The sequence below is a fragment of the Struthio camelus genome, chromosome 2, assembly GCF_040807025.1.
Source record: "Struthio camelus isolate bStrCam1 chromosome 2, bStrCam1.hap1, whole genome shotgun sequence".
Classification (NCBI taxonomy): Eukaryota; Metazoa; Chordata; class Aves; order Struthioniformes; family Struthionidae; genus Struthio; species Struthio camelus.
In genome coordinates, this window is record NC_090943.1 from 136795958 (window position 1) to 136823214 (window position 27257).

General features: G+C 38.3%; 1 protein-coding gene across 1 annotated transcript; it reads left to right on the forward strand.

Moving 5' to 3' along the window:
- Positions 1 to 389: 389 nt before the first annotated feature.
- On the forward strand, positions 390 to 26783 carry LOC104143186 (kinesin-like protein KIF20A). Its single transcript, XM_068932680.1, has 18 exons — positions 390 to 759; positions 1903 to 1977; positions 4345 to 4464; positions 5445 to 5583; positions 5684 to 5868; positions 9308 to 9407; positions 9782 to 9973; positions 10056 to 10167; positions 11629 to 11700; positions 13719 to 13865; positions 14502 to 14667; positions 16052 to 16222; positions 16902 to 17041; positions 18924 to 19089; positions 22592 to 22706; positions 22782 to 22849; positions 24528 to 24647; positions 25885 to 26783. Exons 1-18 carry the CDS (start codon positions 628 to 630, stop codon positions 26158 to 26160), a joined length of 2496 nt encoding a protein of 831 aa, XP_068788781.1. The 5' UTR covers positions 390 to 627; the 3' UTR covers positions 26161 to 26783.
- Positions 26784 to 27257: the final 474 nt, after the last annotated feature.

The window sequence follows — 27257 nt, forward strand, 5'->3', positions numbered from 1 at the left end:
TTGGTGCCGCGCGCGCGGCGAGGTGGCGGTTGTTAGTGCCGCGAGGGGGCGGCTGGGGCGGCGCTCGCCTACCCGCCCGCCCGCCCGCCGCCCTGCCGCGTCTCGCTCCTGCCGCGGGGCGGCTCGAAACTCTTCACTGCGCCCTCCTCCGCGGGGCGCTGCCTCCCCCGCGCGGGTGCGCGGCCAGCCCCCGGAGCCGCCTTGCCAGGCTGACGGTGCTTCGGCTCGCTGAGGCCGGGTTGGGCCCGGTGCCCAAGTGCGGGCCGGGGCTGTGCCTGGCCGTAGGCCCAAGGGGCCGAGCTCCTGGCAGCTGGTGGTGTTCCACCTTTTGGGGAGTGGGGGCTACAGGCTGTGTCTCTGCCTCTTCCAGCTGGATGAGGAGGCTGCCTAGCTGAGAGGCAGTTAGTGTGCTTCAGCTGGTCTGTTTCTTAGTATATCCCAACTGTTGTTTGGTCTTGAAGGTTCCTTTATACTCTCAAACTTCTGATGAAGATCTTATTTTCTTAAGAAGTATTTGTTTGCATACAGATTAACCTGATCCCTCTTTCAGCCTCTGTCTATTTTTGCTTGCTCTCTGGAAAAAAAACAATATGGCTTTTTTTCTTACAAGTTCCTCACTGCAGAGCAATGGATGATGAGGGGAAAAGCTATGTCTCTGCAGAAGTATCTGATATGTCGGAATCGGTTTCTTTTCTGGACTTCAGGGGTAAACCCTCACCTATGGAGTCAACAGTATTGGCTAATACAGAAGAGCAGGAGGTGTGGATGGCTTTTGAAATATGTCTTCTAACTCTGCCTTTTCTTTTTTTTAAATGTTGATTCTGGAAAATACATCTTCAGTAAGACCATCTCTTTTCCCTTGCCTCGATGATATGTTTGATTCTTCTGTTTATTTCTCATTATTTACAAATAAATTACGTCCAGTAGCAAATGGTTAATACTGTTGTCTTAGGCTTTTGAGAAGGAGGTGAAGAATTTCAGTACTTGCACTTTTGGATGTATTGGAACCCCATTGTTCTGGTTAGCAAACTAAAAGGTTATAGGTTCTTGTTGAAAGCTATTAAATGCTTGGAAATAAAAATCTATAATACTGCATACTTCTTTTGGAAGACAATATAACTATTTCTGATTATAATTTAATTTTTTTTTTTTTCTTAGAATAGTAGGTTTCCTGACAGAGTTCCCTCAGGTGACTTACTTTCTATGTTTAGTACAGTGATGGTCACTGCAGGGCTCTGGAGAACTCTGGTAAATCTATCTGCTAAATGAATAAGTTGCTGAAGCAGAGACATCTGAGCTCTGAGAAAGGAAGGAATGTTGAGGCAGCTGTAAAAAATCTCCCACTTGTCACTGCCCCTAGATGGGGAGACCTTTGCGTAGTGGAAACAGGACGGAAAAGCCTACCTTAGTAACCAGGAACCTTTCTGTGATTATTCCTGTGAGGAATGGGAGGGTTTAGTGACTGGATGGTAAAAATGAAGTAGTCTGAAGGTAAAAAGGTGTTGATCTATTAACTGAACATGCGCCATACAAAATGGAAGTACAGAACTGCAGAGCAGCTGTTAGAAAATACAGCTTGAATTCAGTGCACACCGTGACCAGAAGGTGGAAGCAGTGCAGTTTAATCCTCCAATAACATGCTCTTTTTAAACCATAATGCTGGCGTGGTCAAACAAAAGAACCCTAATGGGAGGGGGACAGGATGGCTTGAATGAAAAACAGGTTACTTTAGGACACCAGGAGGCCAAGAAACAAATGGCAACTTGTAGTAGGAAGTTTACAAGGAAGAAGTGGAGGCAGTAAGATAGGAAATACTGTATCAGAGAGATGTATGCTGATAAACGATTTTAGGGATGTTCTATTTTAAAAGTGACAAATTAACACTTTTTTCTTTATGAGTAGGCATATCAACCTTTGAAAGTCTTCTTGAGAGTGAGGCCCTTTTCTGTAGCAGAGCTTGAAAACCATGAATCTCAGGTTAGTTGTAGAGTTAAGACAAGTTATTCTTCCCTGAAGAACTGCTTGTGTTGTAAGGTGGGATTTTCTTTTATAAAAAACATGTTTCCTTAATTTCCACATAGAATTAATGGATGCCTGGGTAAATGTGACTTTATCAAAGCCTTTAGTATTTGCCAGTTGCACATACTCCTCCTACCTGTAGTTCTCTAAAACTCCACTGGTACCTCATTTAAAAATTGGTGTTGCTCTTGGCTCTGTGCAGTGGTCAGGTAACAAAGGAGTTTCATGCAGGAGATCATGCACTTCCAGGAGCAATTCAGGTTTTTGACCTTTGAGTTCCTTTGTAATGTCTGAATGGGTGAATGCCTCGTTCTGTCAATTTGTTCTATAACCTCCACAGTTTCTTCTGTGAGTTTGAGTGATGCCTTAATGTTTTGTGAACACACACACACTACCAGGTTTTTTTCCTCATTGTGAGCACCGATGTGAAGAATTTGTTCGGCTTTCCTTGGAGGACAAGTCCAGTGCAGCGTATCTTCTGTCAGCTCTGATCATTGCTAGACCTCATAGGCTGCCTGATAGGCTTCTTATTGCTGACTCATTTGAAGAAGGGTTTAATATTGGTTCTGATCCTTTAGCTGACTTACGGCTTGAGGTTTGCTTGCTTCTTTTCTTATGAGTAGTTGTCATCTTGCATTTAATCTGCCAAAGTTGGAACCTTTCTATTTTCTTGACTTGGATGCTTTTTCCAGAATCCGTTTACCTTTCCTCAAGCCTTTCTTGTTCAGCAGTATGGCCTGGCACAGTGTTTCCAGTATGGAGTCATTCAGCAATTTGAGATGACTCTAAGGATAAACTGATCTATGAAATCAAATTGTTCTACAGGTTACCTCTTTTCCATTCCTCTCTGGAATGAGAAACTTCTGAATACTCTACCATTAATGAAATTACTTGTATGTTCTTAAAAGCAGGGGGGTGTGATGGGGGGGGGTAAATATTGCAATTTGTACTAAGTTTCTTAAAACTCTTGCCTTCGTGTTGTTCTTCATAAAATAGTTGATCTTCCAACATATCTGTATAAATTGATTTTGCACTGTATGAAGGCTTTCCTTCTCAGCCTCCAAAAACTCTGAATCACTCTGCAAGATAATTCTCCAACATCGTATATGTTTTTCCATTACTGATGGTCTTAACTATCACCTGAATCCATAAGGAAGGTGCTTGGTAACAAATAGAAAAACCTTCCCATCTCTGTAATGGAGAGATCAACTTAATTCTTTTGTTCTTTTTTTTCTCCCTGCCCTACCTAATTTTCAGGAAACCATCTTTCCTCCAAATATATGTAGCACATTAAAAAAAATACACACACACACACACACACACACACACACACACACAAAAAAAAAAACTTTGGTTGTAGACTGATGCTTTAAATGGAAACATTCCACAAGTTGGAGTTCCATCTCATCTATTGTGCCTTACAGAGACAGTGACTTAAGCAAGAAAGGCCTAAGTGTCTAAGATGAAATTCTATAGTCTATCTACAACTGCCAGTAGTACCCAGAGAGTATAAGGGGTTAGAGCATGGTACAGGTGGAGCAAATGTTTGGCCTGAGTTCAGTGCCCATTCTTACAGCTTCTAAACTAGTTGATAAGCTGGCTTGTTAAATGAGACTGCTGGTAAAAGTGGTGCTTGTGGTGTACATGCTACACACAGATTATTAGTATTGCCAGCTTTGGCTAGCCTCTAAAATGTAAATGTCAGATTTAGCAGCAGTTAATAATCCTTGTAAGCTGTTTTAGTAGTTCAGGTTTTACTTCTGGTAGCCTGTCTGCTGTAAAAATCTGCTGTGGTACATGTTCTGCATTTGTCTAGTTAAGTGAATGCTAGGTAACTGCATCTAACATTTACTTAGTTAAGAAACAGTGATCAAATTAGACTTGAAACCAATTCAGGTCTGTTCATTACTGATGACACCATCTATCTGTCAAAGGATAACGCTTCAAATCTATTTTACTTTGTTTATGCTGTTCATAGCTTGTTTTTCACTGAAAATGGTTCATGTGGAAAACTAGTCAATTTCTATATAACTTTTTTTCCACAGGAGTTTATAGGGTACTGTAAGCTAGAATCATAATATACTGGGGTTCGGAATGCGTGGAAAAAAACATTAAACCTTTTATAAAACTTCAGACAATAGCTTTAACTTTGCATTCGTTCTTGTGAAACGAGTGTCTCTAGTTGTTAGGCACCTCGAGAGAGATAATATTATGGATTTTGCCACTGTTAATAGCTCCAGTAAATGGATGAAAGCACTAATTTTTTTTCCAAGATAACTTTCTTCCATAATGTAGTGTGATGTTTTGTTTTGCCTTTTTTTTAAGGGTTGTGTAACTATTGAAGATCCTCAGACAGTAACTCTTCATGCACCCAAAGAATCATCTGCAATGAAAAACAGTGAAAGAGGGATTGGCCGTTCTGTACACAGATTCACATTTTCTCAGGCAAATCTTTTTCTAATTTTTACTTAGAATTTTTTTCTTTTACTGTAATGCTAAAAGTTGATGTCTTTCTGTTACATCATACAAATATGTTCTTTCATCTTTGGATTCTGTCTGGTACTTCTTGCCTAAAAAAAAATAAAAGGCAGACTGCTTATTATTTACTCTTAGGTTGCTAAGAAAGTTGCATTATAATAGAGATGCCGCTTATGAGACAAGGAAGCTTCTTTGAGAATTCTGATTTCTTTGATTAGATGCCACAGAAGCTTCTTGTAGGTGCAGGCTCACTGTAGTTCTGCTGTTTTTTGCATGTCCTCATCTGGGAGGTATTACAGGAAACAGGATTTTAAAGGGATTTCTGTAAGCATGTGTTTATAGTGGCATAGTTTGTTATTGGAAGAACGGCAGCCTTAACTGGTTGTACCTCCTATGTTGGAAGTAAGTTTTGCTTAATAATAAAAAAAATCTATCATCTATTACAAGAACTTCTGTTCTTCCATTATCAAAAGATAAATTGCTCCATGCTTAGTGAGTCATTTAGACCATTCTAACTGCCGATCTTCTCTTCAACTGTGGATGATTGTTACAGAGTTAAGAGCATAGCTCTTGAAAATATCCACTAAGAGGCATATGTTCAACAGCATTTGAGCAGTTTATTTTAAGAGCAGGAAAATGTTCAAGAATAAGTGCAAGTCTGAGTGCATCTGAGAATTAAGCAGGCATGCTGTGATAACCCAAAAGAAAACCCTGAATTAAAGGGGTTCAAGCAAGACAGAAAACTAAAATGGTATCTCCTGTTCAGCTTGTCCTGAAAAACTAGTCAGTATTATTCAATATTTAATGCTATAATAAATAGTAAACTTCTTAATTAAACTATTAATTTTCATAACTTCTTAACCATAGCTTCTTAAATAACCATAACTTCTTAAACCATTTATCACTCCATTTTTTCTTTCCTCTGCTCTTTCCCTTTCTCCTCCAAGGTTTTTGGACCAGAAACTACTCAAAGTGAATTTTTTGAAGGCTCAATGAGAGAAATAGTAAGAGCATATGTTAATGGAGTAAATGGACTGGTATTTACCTATGGGGTTACAAATGCAGGCAAGACATTCACTATCCAAGGTATAAAATATTTGTCAGAAAGCATATAACAACTAAGTCAAAATCCATTGGGAGGTTTGTATCAATGTCTAAATTTTATGTTTTTATTGTAATTGTTAAGGGTCTTCAAAAGACTTTGGTATTTTGCCTCGCTCGCTTGATGTGATTTTTAACCACATAAAGGGAAGACAGTACCTGAAGATGAACTTTAAACCGTATTTGAGCAATGATGTTAAGAAATTAGAAGATGCACAGGTTAAACAAGAAGAAGCCGTAAAAACTGCCATTCTTGCTTCGCTAAAAGAGGTCAGTGGCCCAATCTTATTGAATGAAGCTTCTTAAGCACTTTAACTGTTGAAGAGGAAGTTTTTACGTTATCTTAATCTACAGTATGGATACTTTGTGAACGTTGAAAAATAAGGTAGCTTGCCACTTCTAGAGCTCAGAGTGAAGTGGAAGAACTTTCTGCAGCCATCAGCATGCAATTCAAAATAAAAAACATTGCACAGCCAAAGCCTGCATTTCCATAGAGGAGGAGTTCTGACACTGGGTCAACGCTAGGCCTTGAAGAGACTGAGAGAGCTGACCTATCTGCAATCTGGTTCTTGCTGTTGCCAGGGGAATCTTCTTTTGGATCAGTTCCTTAGGCTGGATCTCTAGGCAGCTGCTCAAAGTCTAGTTCTGGTTCAGTGGAGATGGTGACATCACTTTAGCAGAGGTAACAAAGAAGGCAGTAGAATCCCTTTTTTGTGGAAGACAATCTTAACTTAGATTTAAAAGCTTGTGAACCTGTAACTTATGTAGCTTCATACAGATTTTTTTCTGATGCAGCAAGCAAAGTGAGATATCATCAAATGAATTTCCTCAAATGCCTGCAGCCTGCTTTAGGGGGTTGTATATATCTTAGTTTGTAGCTCTAGTCTCTGAAGGTGGCAGATAGAATAGAAGAACCTTTCCTTTGGCAGCCTTCTGTTCTCAATATCTAGCCAGTCCTGTCAGTTCCAGTGTAAGAAACAATTGAATGTCTGACTCTTCTGTACTTCTAAGTCCAATTGCAAATTGTCACAAGATGTCTACCTTTTTCCTTGTAGTCTGAATGTCTTCAGTCTGGTAAGTCAAAAGAGTGTGCTCATGGATTTAATCTTAAATTCAGTAGGTTCTGCTCATTATCATTCAAAGCAAGCCTGAATGATTCTGGGAACTATAGAATTAGTGATTGATTGAGGTTTTTTTTTATATGGTTTTTAATACCATCATTGATCTTAAAGCACTCTAGCTCTCAAAGATTATTTTGTGAATCAAAATCATATGTGAGGTTCCACTCTAGGTTCTGGTGCTTAATTTAAACTCTGCAAACTGAAATTGATTTATTCTGAATCTAGTTACCATTTCTGAGGAAAGAACTCAGATGAAAAATGTAACACTTGCTAAAGATCACATTTCTTTTGTGAGTGTCTTAAAAGCTCACATGCACTCTGTGTGTATGAGTGGGGGTCTTAAAGAAAAAATGAGTTAGTCAGGAGAAGTAGTGGGTAAATGCTTTCAGAATCTTTAGGAAACCTACAAGCTTGTACGAAAGAGCAAGCAGCAACTCAAGGTATAGAACAGGAGGTCAAATAGTTACGTTCAAAATAAGATTTCACAAGCACTTCTCTCCATTAAATCACTGACTTGATTAATAGTTTGGCTGCTGAATGTTATAATAAGTTGTCTAGATGCTGATGCAGTACAATGAAAAGCAAGCAAGCCTCCACCATCAGGAAGGAAAACTAAAATGCATGTAGGAAATAATGCATGACAAACTTGCCTACTTTATCTATGCTGATGCTCACAGGTCTGTGCTGTGATGCTTTGTATTGATAGCTCAGCTATCCCCACTACTGAAGCCATGCTTCTTGATAGCCTGTGAATAGCATCACTGTTCTGATGCTCGCTTAAGCTTGTAATCTGAGAACGGATAAGGCTTGGTGGAGTTGTTTTTGATTTACATGGATTTCTGTAGGCACTTTTCCCAGGCTCAATTTACATGTGCAGAATGAATCTACTGTTCCTTTTATTCTCTTGGCATAAATTTTTCTGAATTACTGCAATACACTTGAATTTAATATTCTACTGTTCATGTTCACTCTAGGATACTGCTGCAAAAACTCATTGTGTATGCTTCCCTTCCCTTTCACTGTTGGTTTTTTTTTTTTTACTGGACTAAATACTGTTTGTGTGGGGGGGGGGTGGTTTTTTTTTTAAACTGGATTAAAAGCTGCTTTCCTTGCACTGCAATTCCCACCTGTCCGCTCTTATTCCCTGTCAATTGTCAGCTTCTGCCTCTGGCAAACTGTTAGTTTTTGTTCCTGCTTGTTTTCAGACAGTTGCCTTAGTGATTTTTTTCTAAATTAAGTCTCATGATTTGAAGAATGGTACAGAGCTAATTCACTCAGTTTTGTTGAAATCCCTTTACAAAAACTTAACCTTTATAATGCACACAAGTACTGTGGTATTGTTTTTATGTTCTATTTTTGACATGTGCCATACATGTGAGTCACACACCCTGCTTTGTAATCCTATTGTGTGCTTTACAAACAGAATAGGGTACCTTTTAGTGGTGTCACTTGTAACTATTCTAGCAACGTAAATAATTAAATATCTTGCCAGTGCGTGTCTTTAAAACGGACGTTTCTAAAATAAATGGCAATGAAATCTCATGTGATTTACATCTAAAATGTAACTGACTTCTTTTCCAAGAGCTCAATTTTAGATCTAAAAGTGAGTAACACAGGTTGACTATGAATTGTCTAGTGCTGTCTATCACTGCATTCTAATAGGTAGAGTATTGTGTCCAAGACTTACTACTTTCTGAATGTCTGCTTCCCTGTTGCATTGTGGGGTGACCCTCTCAAGATTGCTTTTTAGAAATAAAGGTGAATGTCCTAATGAACGTACATATACTGGGGTATAAAATAAGGGGGAGAGGGGAAGGTGGTGGTTGAAGATGCAGGAATCTCTGAATGGTGGGAGTTGCTATTTTGACAAATCTTAGTAGGTTTTGAAATAATTTTGTTGAGGTAATGAAGTTCAGTGAAGGTGTGTACTCCAAAAAACTGTGCTGTTATCCATATAGGACGACTTAGGGTCTTTTAGCTGAGTCATAGGTTATTGGTTTGGTTTATCAGATCATTAAGTACCTTATAAAGCTATCATTTCCCTTCAAGGTGTTAAAATAAGTTTGACTCACTCTGACAAGCCTATGACTTTTGCAAAAAGTGATTTGTCCCACACAAGCAGTAAGAAATCTCTACTGTTTTAGTCTGTTCAGCCCCACCCACGCACACTGCCATCTGCCGCTGGAAGACTCTTACTTCTCCAGCTCATCTGGTTTGTTCAAATACTGTTTAGATTTATATAGTACCTCATAAAGGCACTCCTGGCTGTTATGGTCAGATAGAGGACCTATTGCCTTGTTTCCTCCCTGAACTGTAAAGTAGGTCTCTTGTGTTAGCAGCAATTAGCCTCCAAGACAGGCTACTGGGAGTAGCACAGGGCAAAAATTCTTGTGAAGAAAGAGTGTTTGTGGATGTTAGGTTTCAGTGTTAGAAACGTTCCGCTTGGAGCAGAAGTAAGGGTGGCTTAATATTTAATGTTAAGTGAATATTTAACTCTTAAATACTGGAATTACTGTCATGTTTTATTTTTCTTCTGCTGTTCTCATAGTCTGTTCATATGAATGTAACAAGTCTCTTATTTTCTTAAGGATACAGAAAGCATCTTGACTACTATTACAAATATGTATAATCTGGAATCAGCTTCATCTATCAACTGTACTTTCAAAAATCTGCCTTCTGATTCACTAGGTAAAATAAAGTGGAAAATTCCAATGCAAATATGAATAGAAATTTTGGCATTTAAGAATAGAAGTGGATATCTCCAGTAGTGGATTTAAAAACTGCTATACTGTACACAAAGTACAAAATATATTTTTTTAACCAAGCTTAAAATGGTTAAACTTGGGAGAGAGTAAGAATGTAAAAAGTATTTTGATAGCTTTGCACCTTTTAGAGGGAAGAAGAAAATTTAGCTCTGCAAAGCTAACGGACAAGCTGCTGAAAGCTTGTGCTAAGGGGAGGGAATGGCTAAGAACTTGTGCATGTTCTGGTTACGGATGGCTGTTGAGAAATACAATCATAGGCGTTTGATCATTGAGCTCCTCTTCTCTTTTGGTTATCAGAAAAAAACTTTGTTCCGCTTGACGTGTGTAGGACTATACACCAAAGAACACAAGCATCAGTGTGGATTTCCTTTTATGAAATTTATAACGAATATGTGTATGACCTGTTAAATGTGTTATCTACATCAAAAAATCAGAAACGCAGAGTCTTAAGAATTTGTGAGGATCAAGGAGGAAATTCGTACGTTAAAGGTAATACTATTTCATGACCTTTGCTGTTTCATAGAATTTTTACAGGTGATCAGAAGTGTCTGTAAAAGGTCTCTTTTCACAGACTTGAAGTGGATTAACATTCAGAGCACTGAAGAAGCCTGCAAAATACTAAAAATAGGAAACAAGAACCGAAGCTTTGCTTGTACTAGAATGAATGAGCAATCAAGTAGGAGGTTTGTTCTTCTAATTATAAGTATGCTCTCTCTTTTCTTTGCCGGGGGGGAAGGGAGGAAAAGATTTTAGAGCAACTCCTCAGTAATAGTTTAAGAACTTCCTTGATTATTCTGGTTTTGTTAAGAAACTTCCTTTCAGGAAGCAAAATAAGATGGGTGTGGAGAGACTAGACAACTTTAATAGTAGCTGAACTTCAGTTGCCATTAATAACTTTGTATGACTAAGAATGATCAAAACACATAGCCATTTTTGAGTGCCAACATGGCTACGGGTCTTGGCAAACACTAACGAAGCTGAGTGGACGTGGCTGTGCAAGGATGTAGAAAGAAAACCTGAATAACTCTTAATTACTCCTTTGGCAATGTAACTCTTAAAGACCTAAAGCCTGTCCACAGGGATGTGGGAAGGTGTGAGTCTTGCAGTACCTCTAAGTGTTGCGAAGTTATCTAGATCCTGTTAGATTGCTGTACTGTAGCTGAGCTTTATTAGTATCTTAAGAGTGAAAGACTTGCCTTTGAGCACCTAGTTCTTATCCAGCTCTGGGAGAATCTCATTTGATGGTATGGGAGGAAATAAATGGAGAAGGTAGTCTACATTCTGCTGAAAACTCACTAATTTCTATACCCTCTTACTAATTTGTCCTTTAATATGTGTGGAAAGGTCATGTTGTATGTTTAGCGAAGGACAATCACACTGTTAAGACTGCTTTTTCGCTAAAAAGCAGGAGTTGTGCTCTTCTGTATTAGCTATAGGCAGCTGCCATTAAATTTCATGTTATGCTTCCACCTGAATTTCACTCAAGCTTCAAGTATTGCAGAAAATAATTCTGTGCTCCTCTGGTGGAGTTTTGTGCCTAGAACTTTCTACTTTTGCTTTGGAGAATACACTGACTTCCATTTAACTTGCTTCTAAACTGTGATGCTTTTATCAGCTTCACTCAACTCAGTTTGGCTTGGTGCTGACAGATAAAAGCCCTGCTTTAAATCTATACTAGAGAAGCTTGACTTCTCCAGTACGTGCTTAATGATTTACTTGATAAACTAGGGACAAAGCACTTCTAGTTCTGGAATCTTCTCTTTGGTTTAGTATAGCATGTGTTCGTGCTTTTGTCTTTGGAGTTTGGCTAAAACAGTAATTATGGCTTTAAAGCCATATTACAAATGCAACCTGAAAAACTGGGAAAAATTTCAAAACTGAACATGTAACTGTGTGTAAGAACTAGGCAGAATTACAGCTTCCAGGCTTCATGTGATTTTTTTTTTCCTATACAAGAGAAGGAAAAAGTTGCAAAATATAACTTTTTTGGCTGCTAAATGGAATGCACTGCAAAGGTAACTAAATTAGTGAACTCCTGTTATTTTTTCAGCAGTGAATTTTCTGTATCCTACAAACTTACTTTGTTTCAGTGATTGCTAGCTTTCATAATTCTAGTTGTTAATAAGGACTTCTTTCCATTCCAGTCACAGTATATTTTCAATCAGGCTACTGAAGCTAACTGATGAGAATCAGCCACGTATTCTTGGAGTTTCAGAGTAAGTGAATGCTTCAGTTGATTAACAAAAGCTTAAATATTTTAGAAAAGTTGATAAGGCATGAGCATACTAAATTGGTGAACTTTCTTTCAATAGACAATCCTTCTGAGAGCTGAGAAGGAAATCAGAACTGCACTGGTTACATAAAACTGATTGGAAACCTCATAGGGACAGGAGTAGAAGTGTTTCCCTACTTTTTCTGTTCTATTAAGGTTTGGCTGAAGGAACGTTTTAAAACTCCATGTCAGTAATTCATCATTTGGGGTTAATAGATAATCAGGGGAGGATTTGGGACAATAGTGCTCTGCAATACCATGCTATTCGGTTAAGTAGAAGTCAAATGGCTATCTGATAGAAGCTGATCTCTGAAGTCAGAGTGCAGCAGCTAGTGCTGAAGATCCTGTGTGGATGCTATGCCAGTGCTGAGAATATCTTCGTACTTTGGGTCTATACTACAGTTAAGTTTATGGTTTGAGTGTTTAACTGGAGCATGTTTAATATGCTCCTGGAACACAATTTCCAGTGTGTCTTAATCAAAAATATGATCTGAGGCCGCTTGGTGGTGCGATCTACAGCACTGTAAAAAGGGATCATCAAGAGAATTGCTTCAAAACTGCTCTTCTGACTTGAAATGCTAGTGTAGGTGTACCCTGTGAGACCAGTGTTAAGTCCTTACTGCTCTCTCTTCCCTTATGATTTAGAGGAAGTTACTTAATGTTTTGGCCTGAAGCTGTTACAGTCCTTGTTTGTGTGTGTGGTGTTTGTTGGGGGGCGGGGCGGGGAAAAGGTGTTTTTTTTCTGATTAGTCCTCCGCTTAACTTGAAGTGGAGTGATGAGTGTGGTTTTGCATCGGAATGTTTTAGTTCAGTCATAGTTCCTTTAGATTTGTATCTGCTGAAGAGAGATGGTAATAAATAAACACCTCACTATGAGATAATGCTGTTTAATGTCAGGTGTTATGGTGATAAATACTCTAAGGAAAGATAACCTGAGGAACTGACTGCTTCTGTATTTTTTTTTTGTCATTCCCTGTGTAGTATATTCCACTGGTAGAGCTTGCAGCAGCTGCTAATTGAAGGACAGAAAACTTGAATGTTGCTCAAGGAAGGAAAAGGTCTTCATCTTGTATTGAAAAGAGCTGAGATCATAAGATCATATCCTTTCACACAGTTGAGAATGTGCATTATTAGTATGTATTAATATGTGTACTTATTTCAACTGTGTGAAAGGATATGATCTTATGTACATGTTTTATGTAAATCAAATGTATGTATAAGTGAGTAACAGGTTACATCAGTTACCTAACTTCCAAAGCTTCCTATTTTTCAAGAGCTTTGTTTATGTTAAAAGTGAAGAAGTCCCATGATTATTTGTGATAGTTTTTTCTGATCATACGTATAAAGCCATGAGTGGCAATTCAGTGGACTAAGTTTAATAGCACAGTTGTTTTAGCCAAATAAAGAGCTATAAGGTGATCATCTTAAAGGATTTATGGCCTTTTATTTGCAGTATATTAAAGCATATAATGAACAATATCTTCATGTATTGGTTTTAGTGCTGAAACTAGTGAAGGTGAAAGTCAAAGTACTTTTGTAGTGTAGCACCACTGCATAAAACTGTTTCAGAAGTTCTTTTGTCTTGGAACTGGTAACACTTGGGATTGCATTAGAAATGAGGTTTCTAAAGTGAATACTTGTCTAAGAATGCCTACAAAGTTTTGAATGAAGTCTACAAGCAAAATTCTTCAAATGCACTAAACAAGCTGTCCTAGGAGCCACAATCATATTCAAGAATCTTTACATGTGGGGAAAATAGTTTAGTGCCGATATTCTAAATACTTTGCATAGTACCTTCAGAACAAAACTTAAACATTGAAGAAGTACAACTTCTTATGTGATCTAGGTACGCCAAAATGAGTCATGCTTTAGACTTAAAGAAATATAAAGATACGTAGTTCTATTTTCATATTATTTAGAAACAAGTTTTGTATCTCTATTCTGGTTCATTCTTTCATGCAGGCTGTCTTTCTGTGACTTGGCTGGGTCAGAGAGGTGTAATAAAACACAAGCATTTGGAGACAGACTAAAAGAAGCAGGGAATATTAATAATTCTCTTCATATCCTTGGAAAATGCATTGCAGCATTGAAGCAGAATCAAAATCCAAAGTAAGTGATAAAACTTAAACAGTATGTTTAGCCTTTCAATCTAAAACTTGGCATCCCATTATGTTTCTGGGTGCAGTTCACAAGGTAAGGGGACTGAAAATGCAAATCTGCAGCTGCCTTTATTCCCTCTTGTCAGCCGCCTTTATTCCAGGTGTCACTAGAATACCTGAAGTGAACGTTCTTACTCTTACTATTTGTGGAGAATGTGAAAAGGGAATTTGGCAGCAACGCTAACAAGCTTTTGTAGTGTGTGCATGTGAGCAATACATTTTGTGCACAGAGTTCCTATTTTGTAGTCTTCTCTTCCATCTCCAGATTATACAGGTGGACTCCTCAGGCAATTGACAGAGATGTCCTGTATTTGGCATCTGGGTTGTTCCAGTATCTATTTTCTGACACTAGGGACTGTGGTGCAGCAATGTTTTACTCCTCTTTTTAAATACTTTGGAGAGCTTCTGAGATCTAGCAAAGATCCTTGGTCTTTGTGAAATATTTGAGGCTCAGATCTGAGCCATCTTACTGGTAGACTAGATCTCTTTCCTCAAAGACAGAAAGAACTAAGCCAAGTTAGGGAATCACATAGGCCTGTCATAATTTTTCACATAGGCCTTGGAATTTTATTCTTTTCTGTATAAGGATGAAGCCAAGCTATATTCCATTTAGAGAGAGCAAGTTAACTCGTCTGTTTCAACCATTTTTCTGTGGAAAAGGCAAAGCTTGTATGATTGTAAACATTAATCAACGTGCTTCCACCTATGATGAGACACTACATGTCATGAAATTTTCAGCAATAGCCAAACAGGTAAGAAGAATCTACTTTCCCTGCTATTCTGCATTCTGTTATTATTGGGTTGTGAAATGATTGGGCTGTATGGACTTCAGGGTTGTTAGGACTTTTGATGTGTCATACTAGTTTTTCTGCATATAGCTTCCCTTTAAAAGGCTTTCAGTAGTCTTTCCCATCTTCAAACTTTTGTGATATCAAGACAAGATAGTTGCAGCTGTCTGACTTGTTAAATTCTACATCACAAATGTTCTGTGTAAAAAAAAAAAAAAAAAAAAAAAAAAAAATAGACTGGGCACTTTCAGATATGACTGTTTATACCATATTTCAGCAAATGTAAAATCTCAGCTCAAGCTTTGACTTAATTGGTGTGCACTAAATATCTGTTATATGAGGTGAGTTGTTCAAAACTTCTTGGACAATAGCACTGATGCTAAAAGAGGTAGCCTTTTTTCTTATTCTGCAGTCTAAACAAGATCTCTTGTTCCTGCATTGCTCTTACTTGGCCAAGTGTAAGTTACTGATACCAACCAAAAATAAAACATTTTATGTAAGTTAAAGCTTGAAGGTAGTGTGCTCCTCTGCTTTAGAACTTTCTTAAGCAAAAAGACTGCTAATTCTAAATTACTCTGTGCTTTCTGCTAGCTCTGCTTGCCAGTCTCCCCTTAAATTCAGGACTTCAGAGTGATGTTTGATCTTAACCTTTTTTGGTGTCTCTGGAAGCTGCTACTTCCTCGACCCTTGAAAGAGCTAACTTTGGGAGTAGGATGGTGGGTTATGTTGTGCTCCATGCCAAAAAGTCCATTTCTAATCTGGAACTGTGGATTAGCTCTTATACTTTCCAAGTCTGTAATGGCATGCCTAATATGATCTCAGACATAAAGATTTTTCCAATTATGTTTAGCTGCAACTTCCATCATAAAAGAACACGCAATGAGGACACAAGCTTCTCTGACTTTTCCTGTAACAAACTTACTATCTTTACTTATTAAGGTGACTTGCTGGATCCTCATCACAGTATTTCAGGAAGGAGCAAATGTCTTAAGAACTTCCTCGCCGTTTTTGACTGACCTTCCAGGAAACTACACCAAAAACTGACATGTTTTTAGTGGGGAGAGAGAGCAGCTTTCTAGACAACCATGTTAAGTCTGTCAGTATATAGTCCTTCTATTTACCATGCTGTTAGAGTATGTTAGTGTTATAGCTCTATATTGAAACTGATAGATTTTTCTGTCTGCTAAAAAATGTTGTGTTAAAATTCTTGTAATCCTTAAATGAAGTGTAAATACAACTGTGCACTCACACCACTTCTTCGTAGTATTCCTGTGCCTGCAGTATTGACAGCATTCATAAGTCCATGTGTTCAACTCTGGTTTGTTATGTTTTTTTATTTATTTTTCAGGTAATCCAGACGATCCTACCCAAAAGTTTTGGTTACTTCCCCCCCAAGCTAGTTGGAAGTGATGGCAAACCTATCATAAACTTTGATGTTAACACATCTGTAGACGATTTTCCTGATGGCACTGAAATCTCCGTGGAAGAGGAAGTGGACATCACCATTCTGAGTCATGAGGTAGATATACGTCTACCCAAAATTGTGCACAGGAAAGCCATTGGTATTAGCTCTAGTATTAGAAACTTCTGCTATGAACATGTGCTAGCAGCTCTCCCAGATGATAACTGTAAACTTCTACTCGTTGTCGAATAAACCTAGACTTAGCAGTCTCGCTCTGCAGGAGCGAATGTAATTGTGGAAGGCCTTTTTCAGCTTGTAGTTGCATCAAGTGCTAAAACCTGAATTCACACTGATAGCTCAACATGAACTGTAAGGAAGCAGTAAGTCTGTTTAAGGCACGTTGCCTAGTTACCCACACTCTGGGAACCTCAGGACAAGTATTAAAGTAAGCCGTGTTTTTTTAAAAACAAAGCTATACAATCTAATGGTAATAAACTGTAAAAATCAAGTAGGCTTCGTGCTAAATGGTTGTACAAATTAATATTTAAATGCCAAAAATACACCAAATTAATAGTAACATTTTTGATAGCAGAAACCATCAAGATGGAAAAAGGTTGTCTTTGCAGTAGAAGAAACTCAAGTTTGACAGTACTTAACCCTTTACCCCCACCTTGAAAATACGAGTTTGTAGAAATGGCCTCTGACTGCCTGTATTAACAGATTAATCTATTAATTTGGCATTCATATTGAGACTTCTTTCTGGCTTGTTTTGTGAAGTGAAATATTTTAAATTCAGGATCTTTTGAAAACTACTGAGAACCTAAAGGAAAAGCTAGCTGCAGAAAGGCAAAGTAAGCTTCTTCTGGAGGTGAAGATACGTAGAGAGATGGCAGAAGCAATGTTCCGACAGCTGCTGGAAACAGAGGAAGCCTGGAGGTAATTCAGATGGCAATCCTATGCAAGACTGGAAAGATTGCACGTTTATATAAGTGTCTGTATGATATGTGCACTCATGCTATTTGGAGAAGTTAAGGCTGACCAGTTTTGAAGCTTCTGATGAAAAGGGAAGGAACACTAAAATAAAATATTTTTACAGATAAGTCTCTTCCTATGTACAATAAAAACAGTAATGCTACTTTGTATTGAACTTTATTCTATCGTTAATTTGAAATTACTGGAGGTTCTCCTGATTCTTTCTTGTTGTTAGTATCTAGCAGATGCAAAAGGCTATGGGTACCTCTCTGAGGCTTGTAATTATTCTAAAACATGCACTTGGTCATGTAAATATATGTGCATGTGCTTCAGGTAGGTAGGTTGAATTGCATATCTTTGAACTATCATGCTGGCTTCTTACTCCTGAATGGCTTAAGAACCATTGTTTTATTGCATAGATTGCTGTGGCTGCCTGCATTGGTGTTACTAACTTGGGGATTTTTATCAAGTATATCCAGATTGCTCCAACTGAATTCATTTCCTCTTAACTTTTCTCTTTCTAAAAATCAACTTCCTGTTTGAATTGCTGAACAGAGATTAACCCAAAGTTAAATTGCAGACTGAATGACCATCATTTAACACTTGCCCTGAGTCTAAAATTGTTTGTGTATGTCTTTGGTCAAAGACACCTGAAACTACCAGTGACACTTCTCTGTTGGGGTAATGTTCTGTGTCTATACTGGGGAGACTTTATTAATCATAATAAAGTGTAATTAATGTGTATGTTCTCTAACTTGAAACAATGAGGCAAGGTGAATTTTGCATTTATCAAAACAGCTACACTTCAAATATTAGGTATAATCAAGTGTGGTCATATCTACCATTACATGTTGGTGGATTTTTTTAATAAAACTTCATTTCACAGATCTTCCCCAAGACATCATCCAAATCCCGTAGCTTAAAATGATATCATTCAGACTTTAACAGTCCTGACAACACCAGAATCATCCAGGAGCTAGATAGATGCAAACACTTAAGTGCTATTAGTATACTAACAATTTAAAGTGTAACAGGAGATTTACGTGCTTCAACTGAAATTGAAGGAAGGACTGCACTTACAAAACTCACACTGAAATTTGAGTGCAACCTTGCTCAAAAGTGAGGAAATTATTGGAGGTTTAGTTGAGTGTTTGGGATTCTAACTGGTTGTAGTTCCTGGAGGGATTTCTTAGCTTTTGTGTGACAAAGGGTTTGTGGCTCTTGTGTAGGCAAATTAGTCATAAGAGGAGTTGAGATGCTCTGCTGTCATTAAGTGCCAGATTCCCACTTATTTGGGTGCTTGCATCCCAATGCCATAAACTTGATACTGAGTATTTTTGCGGCTGTAAAATGGCAATATTAAGTTCACTGTCACTGAGAATTCATCAGCTTGATTTGTGAAGTGCTTGAACTATGTAGCATGTCAGGCCCTGTAAGTACCAAAGACATTTTGACTTTAATCAAAGTTGGCCATTACTACTGTGACCTTACATCACTTGTTTAGAAGCTCAGTTTGTACTGAGATCTGTAGCTGCACTTGGCCAGTAAATTTCTGTTGTCACACCAAAGAGATGAAAGGATCAGCATAACAAATAAGACTGAGTTCAAGGATTAAATACGTGTTCTTCTATATACGTTGTCTCGGTATATGCAAATGGAAGTAATGTCTCGGTGCAGTTCCACAGGATCCTTGAGAACAGAAAGGAGGTAGAAGTACTCCTTGGTCTCTTAATTTCACTGCCAGTGATTAGGTCTGATAACTTTGATATTGCCAGGAGGATGTATGTTGTCAAACTTAACAGCTGGAATGCTAATATAGTAAATAAAACTAACATGTCCTCCTCAGCAACCGCTTGGAAGATGTGAAAGACAGTTATGAAGAAAAACTGGAGAGCAAATTTGAAATGTATAAAGAAGCCATCAAGAAACATGCATATATGTGTGCAGTGGAACAGATTGAAGATCATTATGTTCCCATAGAAGAATTTCTAGCTGAGCAAGGGAAAGTTGAGGTATGACTTGACTACTGCTAAAAACTGTGTCCTAAATGTTAGCCTCTTAACTCTAAACAGTGCTTTTCCCTAACAGCATTATTCAGGAATCCTAAATGTAACACTAAACAGTCAAAATCATTGTAGCAGTTCAGCCTAGTTATTCAGGTATCTGTTGCTAGGGATGATATATGCAGCGACTTAGCTTTGTGGAGATCCTTGGAGTTGTAAGGTATGGAGTAAAAAATTTAAGGGTTGGTGGGGAATTGAGTAGAAGGGTAGCTATTTTAATTACAGTGGGCATCTGATCGGAAGATCTAGAGGGAAGACACTGGGAAAGAAACTGATGGGAAATCAAACTTTATGCAGTTTAAACTCCTGAATATACTCACACCTAGAACTGCTCAGTGGTCATGGTCGGTAAGTTGCTACTCCTTTTGCAGGGCGTAAGGAAGTGTATGTACCACCTCAGAACTGCGTGCATATGCTTCTTTAATGATAAGTACCCATAAATGAAAAATATCTATCTGGAAATATCTGGGAATTACACACTTTTTTCTTTTGAAGTTGTGTAGATGAAGTTAATGGGCACTTAGGCAAAAGCTGATACTAGATCATTATTGTCAACTACATGTAATGGAAAGGATTTAAGCCTAAGCCAGGGTATTAAACGACGCTTTGGTTTTACTAGTCACAAGCCAAAGTAACATTCTTATGGTTAAAACATCCACCCTCACTTTTGCAGAATGATGAAAACGTGTTGTAAATGCCTACTTAACCTTTCTCTTTGGTCTGTCAAACTTGTGTCTAGACTTAAAACAAGTATAGAATTCTCTTCTGATGGTCGTCTTCTAAACAACTGTAGTGCTATTCAGTGGTACAAGATTTTTGTGAAATCCTTGCGCTCTCTAGTTCACATAATGTATCTTGTGGCATCAGATGGTTAGATAGTTTTGTGTTTTTCCCTTTGTCTAGTAGCCACTAAGTGCAAGTGCTCTGTGTACATGACAGACCAAGCTCTCTTCTGAAGAGCGGTTCTTGTGGTCACACCTCTTATCCTCAGCTGCCGCACTCACAAAAGGGCAGAGTAGCTTCAAAGGCCACTTAGGTCTTCCTGTTGCCTATTGCTGGGAAGCAATGTCTGTGTAACTATTCCAAGACTGAGATGTGCCACAGAACTGCAGCAAGACTTGAATTATTTTTGCAATGAATCCTTTGCAGTCTTCTGCATCTACTTTAGGCCTTTGTGTAAGAGATTCTCATCCTGCTGTAGGTAACTACTCCAAATAGCAGGGTTCAGGGTTTCCATAGGGTCTACTTTTGTGGGGTCTGAGTGACTTCTGAGAGACTCCGACTGTACACAAAGCTAAATTCTAACTTTCTATAGATTGGAGCTTAATGTACCGTATCACATCAGTGGTAAGGAAATGACTGCCACTGAGATTTTTTTACCTTTTTGCTCTGTAAACATCTATGTGAAATTAAGTCCATAAGGAAAACACTGCTCCCAGACCATGCTAACTGGGACAGCATTATATTTCAAATCAGTGAGAATATGCTTCCTTCAGCAATGAGTCCAGGTGAGAATAGCTTCAGTTACACTTCAGAAAGTTGGTGAAAACATACTGTGAAATCCTGAGCCACGTTAGCCATATGTCTAGCCTCTGGATGGATGGCTGACTGATCCAGGGAGCAGATGATAGACTTGTGGGTCTTAATCTATTCAGAAGCTCTGTAATGGGAGAAAAGAATAATAACGGCATACACTAGAGTTGCTTTTTCATTGCTCTCCTGCCTAGGCACTGATCATGGGTGTCTTACCCCACTCATAGGCAGCGTCCTTTAAAGTTATGAGGGAAGTGTTTTTTTTCTTGTAGATAGTGAAATATACACACTTCTGCTTTTACAGCTCTCCATTCAGGTGGTTGACACACAATGCTGTATTGTGTAATGGGCTCTGTTCTTCCTGTTCATCTCCACTTGTCTTTTATGGCAAGTTTTATGTGTGTTTGCATGTACATTGCTATACGATTTAAGTGGTCATGTACTTAATCTTCCATCAAAACATTCACCAGATCATCCCCTAAGGAGGTCTCTAACAGTTGTGTGTGGTGTGTATGGTGTTTTTTTAATGCTGCTTTGAATCATTCCTCTGACTTCTGTTGGATGACTCTTCAGCAGTGGACCTCTTCTCTCTGCATAAGATAAGCAGAACAGTAGCAGTCCATCCAACAAGTCTGATCACTGCAGGGGAAGGAGGGATCTTGGCCTTTATGATTAATCTCTGATAAATTACTTCTGAAAAGTAAGAGATCACTTGTAAGTCTTATCCTAATCCTAATTCCTTTTTACAACAAATCTGGATCTCATGATCAGAAACATTTTGCTAAGCCATATTACGTTGTAGGTAAATCAAGATTTCCCTTTCAACACAGGGGACGGTGTTATTTCTTCATTTAGAGCATAATCTTTTGGATCTTAGTCCAGTGTAGCTAATAACTTGATTGCCCTCTAAGTCAATTTGCAGAAAATGATTCAGACATCCATCTGAGAGCTGGCTGTGAGCTTTTGTATTTTTTGTTGAGGGTTATTTGTGGTTATTTGGTGGTTTTTTGTTTGTTTTAGAAGTAAACTGAGATAAGTTGGGCTGCCACCAGAAGGCAGACTTAGCACATGCTTGTTATTTGTTAGGTCAGGCTGGCAGATAGATATTCTACTTGGCCATCTCCTTTAAATGAGGCTGCTCTTTCTTCCTGTTCAGAATGCGATTTAGGGGAGAATAAAAACACTTGGTTTCTAGTACAGGTAATTGATCTTGCCCACTTAAACTCCACTTTTATGTTCACTTGAGCCACAATTATATGTAGTTTAGTGTTTGTTTAAAAAAAGATTTATATTTTAATAGTATTGTCTAGTTACATAGCTGCCTCTTAGGCAGCCTTGCAGCCAATAAGATTCAAGTAGGATGGTGTTGGTAGCAGATCGGACAAGGAACTGATGAAACGGTTAAGATGTAAAATTCTGAATTGAAGGAGAAAACTAAGTGGGCAGCTTCAGAGAATCGGAATTTGAGTAACTTTTCTTGGTGATGAGACTTGTTCCGTTGTGATCTCTCTCTCTCATATCATGCTAGCAATCTGGTGGGTACCAAACAGCAACGAAGAGATTAATGTTCAGCTCAGTAGGATGTATTCTTCCTTTACCAAGCTAACTGGCAGTGGTGTTTAATACAGACGAACTAAAGTTTCCTTTCTGCGTTATGGTTGCTTTTCAAACAATTAGAAAATCTTCAGGCTGGAGAAACTGATTCCTGTGTGAAGATACTTCCTCCAAGAAGAAGGCCTCATGATCTGAATGGCATTCTTTACTGTGATTTCTCAACCATAACTGTCGCAATTTTCACTTGAAATTATTTAAAAATTGCATATACATGTAAATGCATATAATTGAAGGATGTGCAGTGGTGCAGTCAAATTAAGGAGACACTTCAGGTAAATTCTACCATGTCCTCCTCTCTTTTCAGGAGAGGGAGAATAAAATAATGCAATTGGAAAGGCAACTTGATGAACAGTCAGGGAGACCGGCTCTGGAAAGTCCAAGTTCAGATACACCGACTGCAGAAAATGACATGGAACTAGGTAGGAATCTAATCTGGATATACTTTATTAGCTTTTTGTACTGTGTGTAAACAAAACCTTTTCTGTTGCCTGTAGATCTTCTAAACAAGAAGATGAAGAGAGCCAATGAAGGATTGCAGGAACAATGCAAAGAGAAGGAAGAGGTAGCTTTTGCTTAATATTTAATAAATCTGGGGATAGCGGTCCTAACCTCTTGAATGGTTTCAATGTTTGAAGATCTGTACTGCAGAGAAAAGCATGAAAATTCCTGCATCAGGTTTACAGAAGAGCTCTTGCCCAGCAGTTTTATCAAGAGATTGGCTATGTTCTGGCTTTTCTTGAGTTTATGAAGGCAGATACTACAATAGCTAGTCGCATGGTGAATATAGTGGCAGTTGGAAGAAGGGGGATATCTGGCCTTTTATTGTAATGTGTTGTTGCTTTTATGGCCTCAGTGCTTTCTTCCTGAAATGCTGCCTGCTTAGACATGGGGGAACAGGATGGCAGTTAAAGAATCTGGTAACAATTTAGATGTAGAGCCAGAATAGTGCCTTAAATCTGTCCTTGCTGTTAGTGCTGAACTCCATACCCCTCCCCCCCCCAACTTAAATTCCAGTAATAGATAACTTCTGTCCTTTAAACAAACAAGATCCCTATGTTCTGCATGGTATGTGGAGGTGGAAATCATGGCCTTCAGAATGCTGTGGAGAACTAAATATTAATCATTTTTAGGTATGCGTTTTTTTCTACACCTTGAACAAACTTACTGTAAGGCTGTAGTTAGTTTCTCATGTTGAAAGGGTGGGGATGAGGGAAGAGACTTGAGCCTTGCTCCCTTCACTTCCCAGAGTAATTCCTAATAAAAAATAGGAGTAGGTGTTGGAGAAAGAGTTCCAGCTGGTTCTAATAAAGCATATAAATGGAAAGTGAACTTAAATCCTCTTCTATTGAAAAAGTGTACTCCAAAAATAACTTTTTCCTTACCAGATTTAATGTCTTGTTTTATGGCCCTGGCATTTGTTTTCTACTCATGTTCTCCAGAGCTCTACAACAACTTCTAGTTCCTGTGTCAATTTCAAATTCTGATGCTAGAAAGCAAGTTTGGCTTTCATGCTTGATATGCGAGTTCAATATTGATTGTTTTGTGTGTCTAGAAAATGTGAGAGTGATGGGGTTGCTGCCTGGCAGTAACTGAAGTGAGAGCAATTTAAAGCAGTTACGCTGTTAGTGCCACTCTGCTGCTTTGCCTCACAATATCCAAGCATATGTGATGAGTGATTTGCTGCTTTTTGTCCTTCCCTCCCACTCCCAGCTATTAAATGTGGGCAGAGGTTTTCTTTAGCTATCTAGGTATTTCCCTCCAACTATATAGAGTTAATGATCTTGCTGGTTCTGGATTTCTTTTCCCTCTTGAGTTAATCCAGCAGTATTAAAAGCCATCTTGCCATCAGAAAGGTAAGGCTCTGTGTGGAACTTAATTATGACAGAAGACATGAATAGTGTTAATGAGAAGAGACCACAGTCTTAACTACCCTTACTGAAAAGGAGCAGACTGTTCCAGGAGTAGCTTAGTCTGTATTAGTGTTTTTTGTGGTTGATATATGTCTGTACAAATCCAATAGCTTCAGCACAGTGGCCCTTCAGTGCACCATGACGTTTTTGACCAGAAGCGATGGATTGGGGCACAGGGGTTAGAGAAGCAGATTTCATCTCTGTTGCATTGGTCTTAATTTGCTCTGTTCAAAACTAATCACTTAGAAATGCTTATACTGTCTTTGAGTTTTAATTATAAACAAAATTCATACAAAACATATCTTCAACTTGCAAGGGTTTTATTTTCAGCTTGTAAAATCTCTGAAGCTTAAAATACAGAAACTAAACGAAACCCTGCTAGAAGCTAATGAAGGCTACAGAAAAATGGCAGAAGAGAACAGTAGACTGAAACATACAATCATGCTTAAGGTTGGTCAACTATTTAAAAGAAACTTTAATACAGCTTGTGTATAGACAATGTCAGATGTTTCTACATCCTTTTCTATGTAAAAACACTGTTCATTCTTATTCCTTGCTTTTAACATGAGCATAATATTTTTGAGTTTTTTTTTGCTTTCTTTCGTTCCATCCCTAACTTAAACTGAATCAGATTTCACAACCCTTGTGTTTCACTCCTCGACTTTCTTTTAAAAGACAAAGTCTGCCTTTTGATTTAAGGAATAGACTTGGTGAATTAATTACTTGGTGCTGTAAACTCTTGCTAATCTAAAGATGCCACAATGTGCTGTCAGGCACAGAAAATACTGTTCAGAACTCTTCTAGAATTTCCTCAAATCATGAAGTGCTCTACTAAGGCCTAGCAAGCAGTTAGTACACAAGTTAGCACAACAATACCTAAGGTTCTTTGGCTTTAAAGCTATGCTGGCATTCTTGCAGAGGTGGCCAAGCTGAGTAAGAGCTATGGGCAGGTAAACCACTTAATACTGAAATGGAAGAACTCCCCCCCTTCAAAAGTAGAGGCTTTGTAAAGGTGAATGCATCTGACCTTGGGCATCAACTGAACTCCTAAATAAACACTGAAAACTTTGAACTCTTGAAATCTTGTATGTATGCCTCGTTTGTAATCTGCAAATGAAACAAGGTGGGTATAATACTGCAGAGCATTCTCTGAGCATTAAATTACTTTCTGCATGCTTTAGCTCAAGTCTGAGACTGAAAAGCATTCATCCTGAACTTTCTAAGTCTTGGAACAAATTAAAGAAAATGAAGTTTTTTTCTTAATCACAAGGTTTAGAGAGTCTTTTTAAAAAGATCATGCCCATTTTAAGCATTTATTCAGTCCTTGTTAGTAGAATTACAGCTATTATAAGAGTTTTGATTTGACCAATTTTGCTTTCAGTAATTAGTTTGCAGTTTAAGACAGGAAGGCGATCTTTATTTAGTTCCTAGAATAACTGAAGCTCTTTGCATGGGATGCCTAAGCATTATGGTGTCAGCTGCTGCAGTCAGACTCTGATCTCCAACTAGATCTGATGTCCCATTAGTTTGCTGTATTCCAAATTCCATAAGTAATTCAGGGCACCGAATAGCCATTTGGAGTAGTGATAACGGAGGTATTTACTAGAATAATAAAATCTTTTGGAACAAAAAATCAGCTTTATAGAGAAGACTAGCATTCACGTACCTAACAGTCTTATCCTCATAGGATCAAGAAATGAGTAATCTTCAGAACTGGGCCAAACGTGTTCTTGAGCTTGAAGAAACAGTGTCTTCCCTGCAAAAAGAACTTGATGAACGCAAAAAGCATTTGTGTGTAGAAGATCCAAAACAACAAAAACCGAAGAGAGGTTTGTTAGCTAACCTGAAATCCACAGTAGCAGGCACTTCTGGTATGCCTCTTGGTAAAGGCTGGGGGAAGTGTGAAGACTTGTCAAGCTCTTCAAGAAAGCAAATGCCATTGGTTCATAAAGTAAAAGAATAGTATTTGATTGAAGCGTGCAACTGCTGGGCCTCTTCAACATTCTTTAACTGTTGGTAGCTTTGCATCTACTTTCAGAGTGAGAAAATCTTCACTGTCATGGTAACTGATAGAGGAAAAAATACTTAATACAAAAGTTTAGATCAAATCAGGGTAGAATTTACAGAACTCTACAAGTATAGACCTAAACTTGGGTTTTTAACAATTGGTATGGGGATATGATTTGTTTTTTTAGTCTTGAGTAACTGCTATCATGGACTTCTGCATTGATAAACATGCAATTTATGTGAAGGGGGATGTTCCTCTCTTGCTGCTCACTACCTTTTTATGTTAATACTTCATTTCTGTTGGTTTCCTAGAATCAGATGGCTTGTAAGCTTTACCTCAGGCAGTTAAAATAAGTTGCTGCTTTAGTAGTAATCTTTGACTTGAAAATTGCCATCTTGGGATCAAACTGAGCAAATTCTTAAAAGTAATATGTCAAAAGGAGGCAACATAAAGCATGTCTTGTGGCTTTTTTAGCTCACTTAGCTTTGTACAGGCAGTTGTTTTAATATTGTTTGAAGTTTTACTAAGAATGTGCATGAAACTTTAAAAATCTATTTATAATAAAATTTTCAATTTCTAGATTATGCTCTGTTTATTTGATAAAGGTGAAGAAAAATAGTAAAAACTAAGATAAGGAACGATAATTAACTTAGAGGCTAAATTGTCCTACAGTGATTGATTATATGATGATCTTTAGTGCAGAAGATCATAGCCCTGATTATTACTTAAACGTAGGTGGTAATGCAATAGCAAAACTGGATGATAAAACATAAGAGGTTTTGTAGAGGTGTTTCAGTCAAAAATAGTGGGATGAGGGGTGTGTGTGTGTGTATGTAGGGAGTTGTCTGCTTGCTATGAAAACACCAGGACTGTAAGAGTTGGAGAGGCTCTTTAGAGCGAGGCTGAGCTTGGCAGTAGGCTGGATCAACCTGTTGCTGCAGTGCTGTTTCAGGCAGTGCAAGGGGCTGTGGTGCTGAGCAAGAGCCTCACCTCTTGCTCTGAAGACACTAGGGGGTGCAGCCTTGCCGTGTGCTCAGACCAGCCCCTCTGGG

What these genes read in the sequence shown, in the direction of transcription:
- LOC104143186 (XM_068932680.1), top strand. Translation starts at nt 628, where the DNA reads ATGGATGATGAGGGGAAAAGCTATGTCTCTGCAGAAGTATCTGATATG. An exon ending in CTAATACAGAAGAGCAGGAG is followed by an intron (nt 760 to 1,902) that starts GTGTGGATGGCT and finishes CTTTATGAGTAG; the next exon opens with GCATATCAACCTTTGAAAGT. An exon ending in AAGCAGAATCAAAATCCAAA is followed by an intron (nt 13,866 to 14,501) that starts GTAAGTGATAAA and finishes TTTCTGTATAAG; the next exon opens with GATGAAGCCAAGCTATATTC.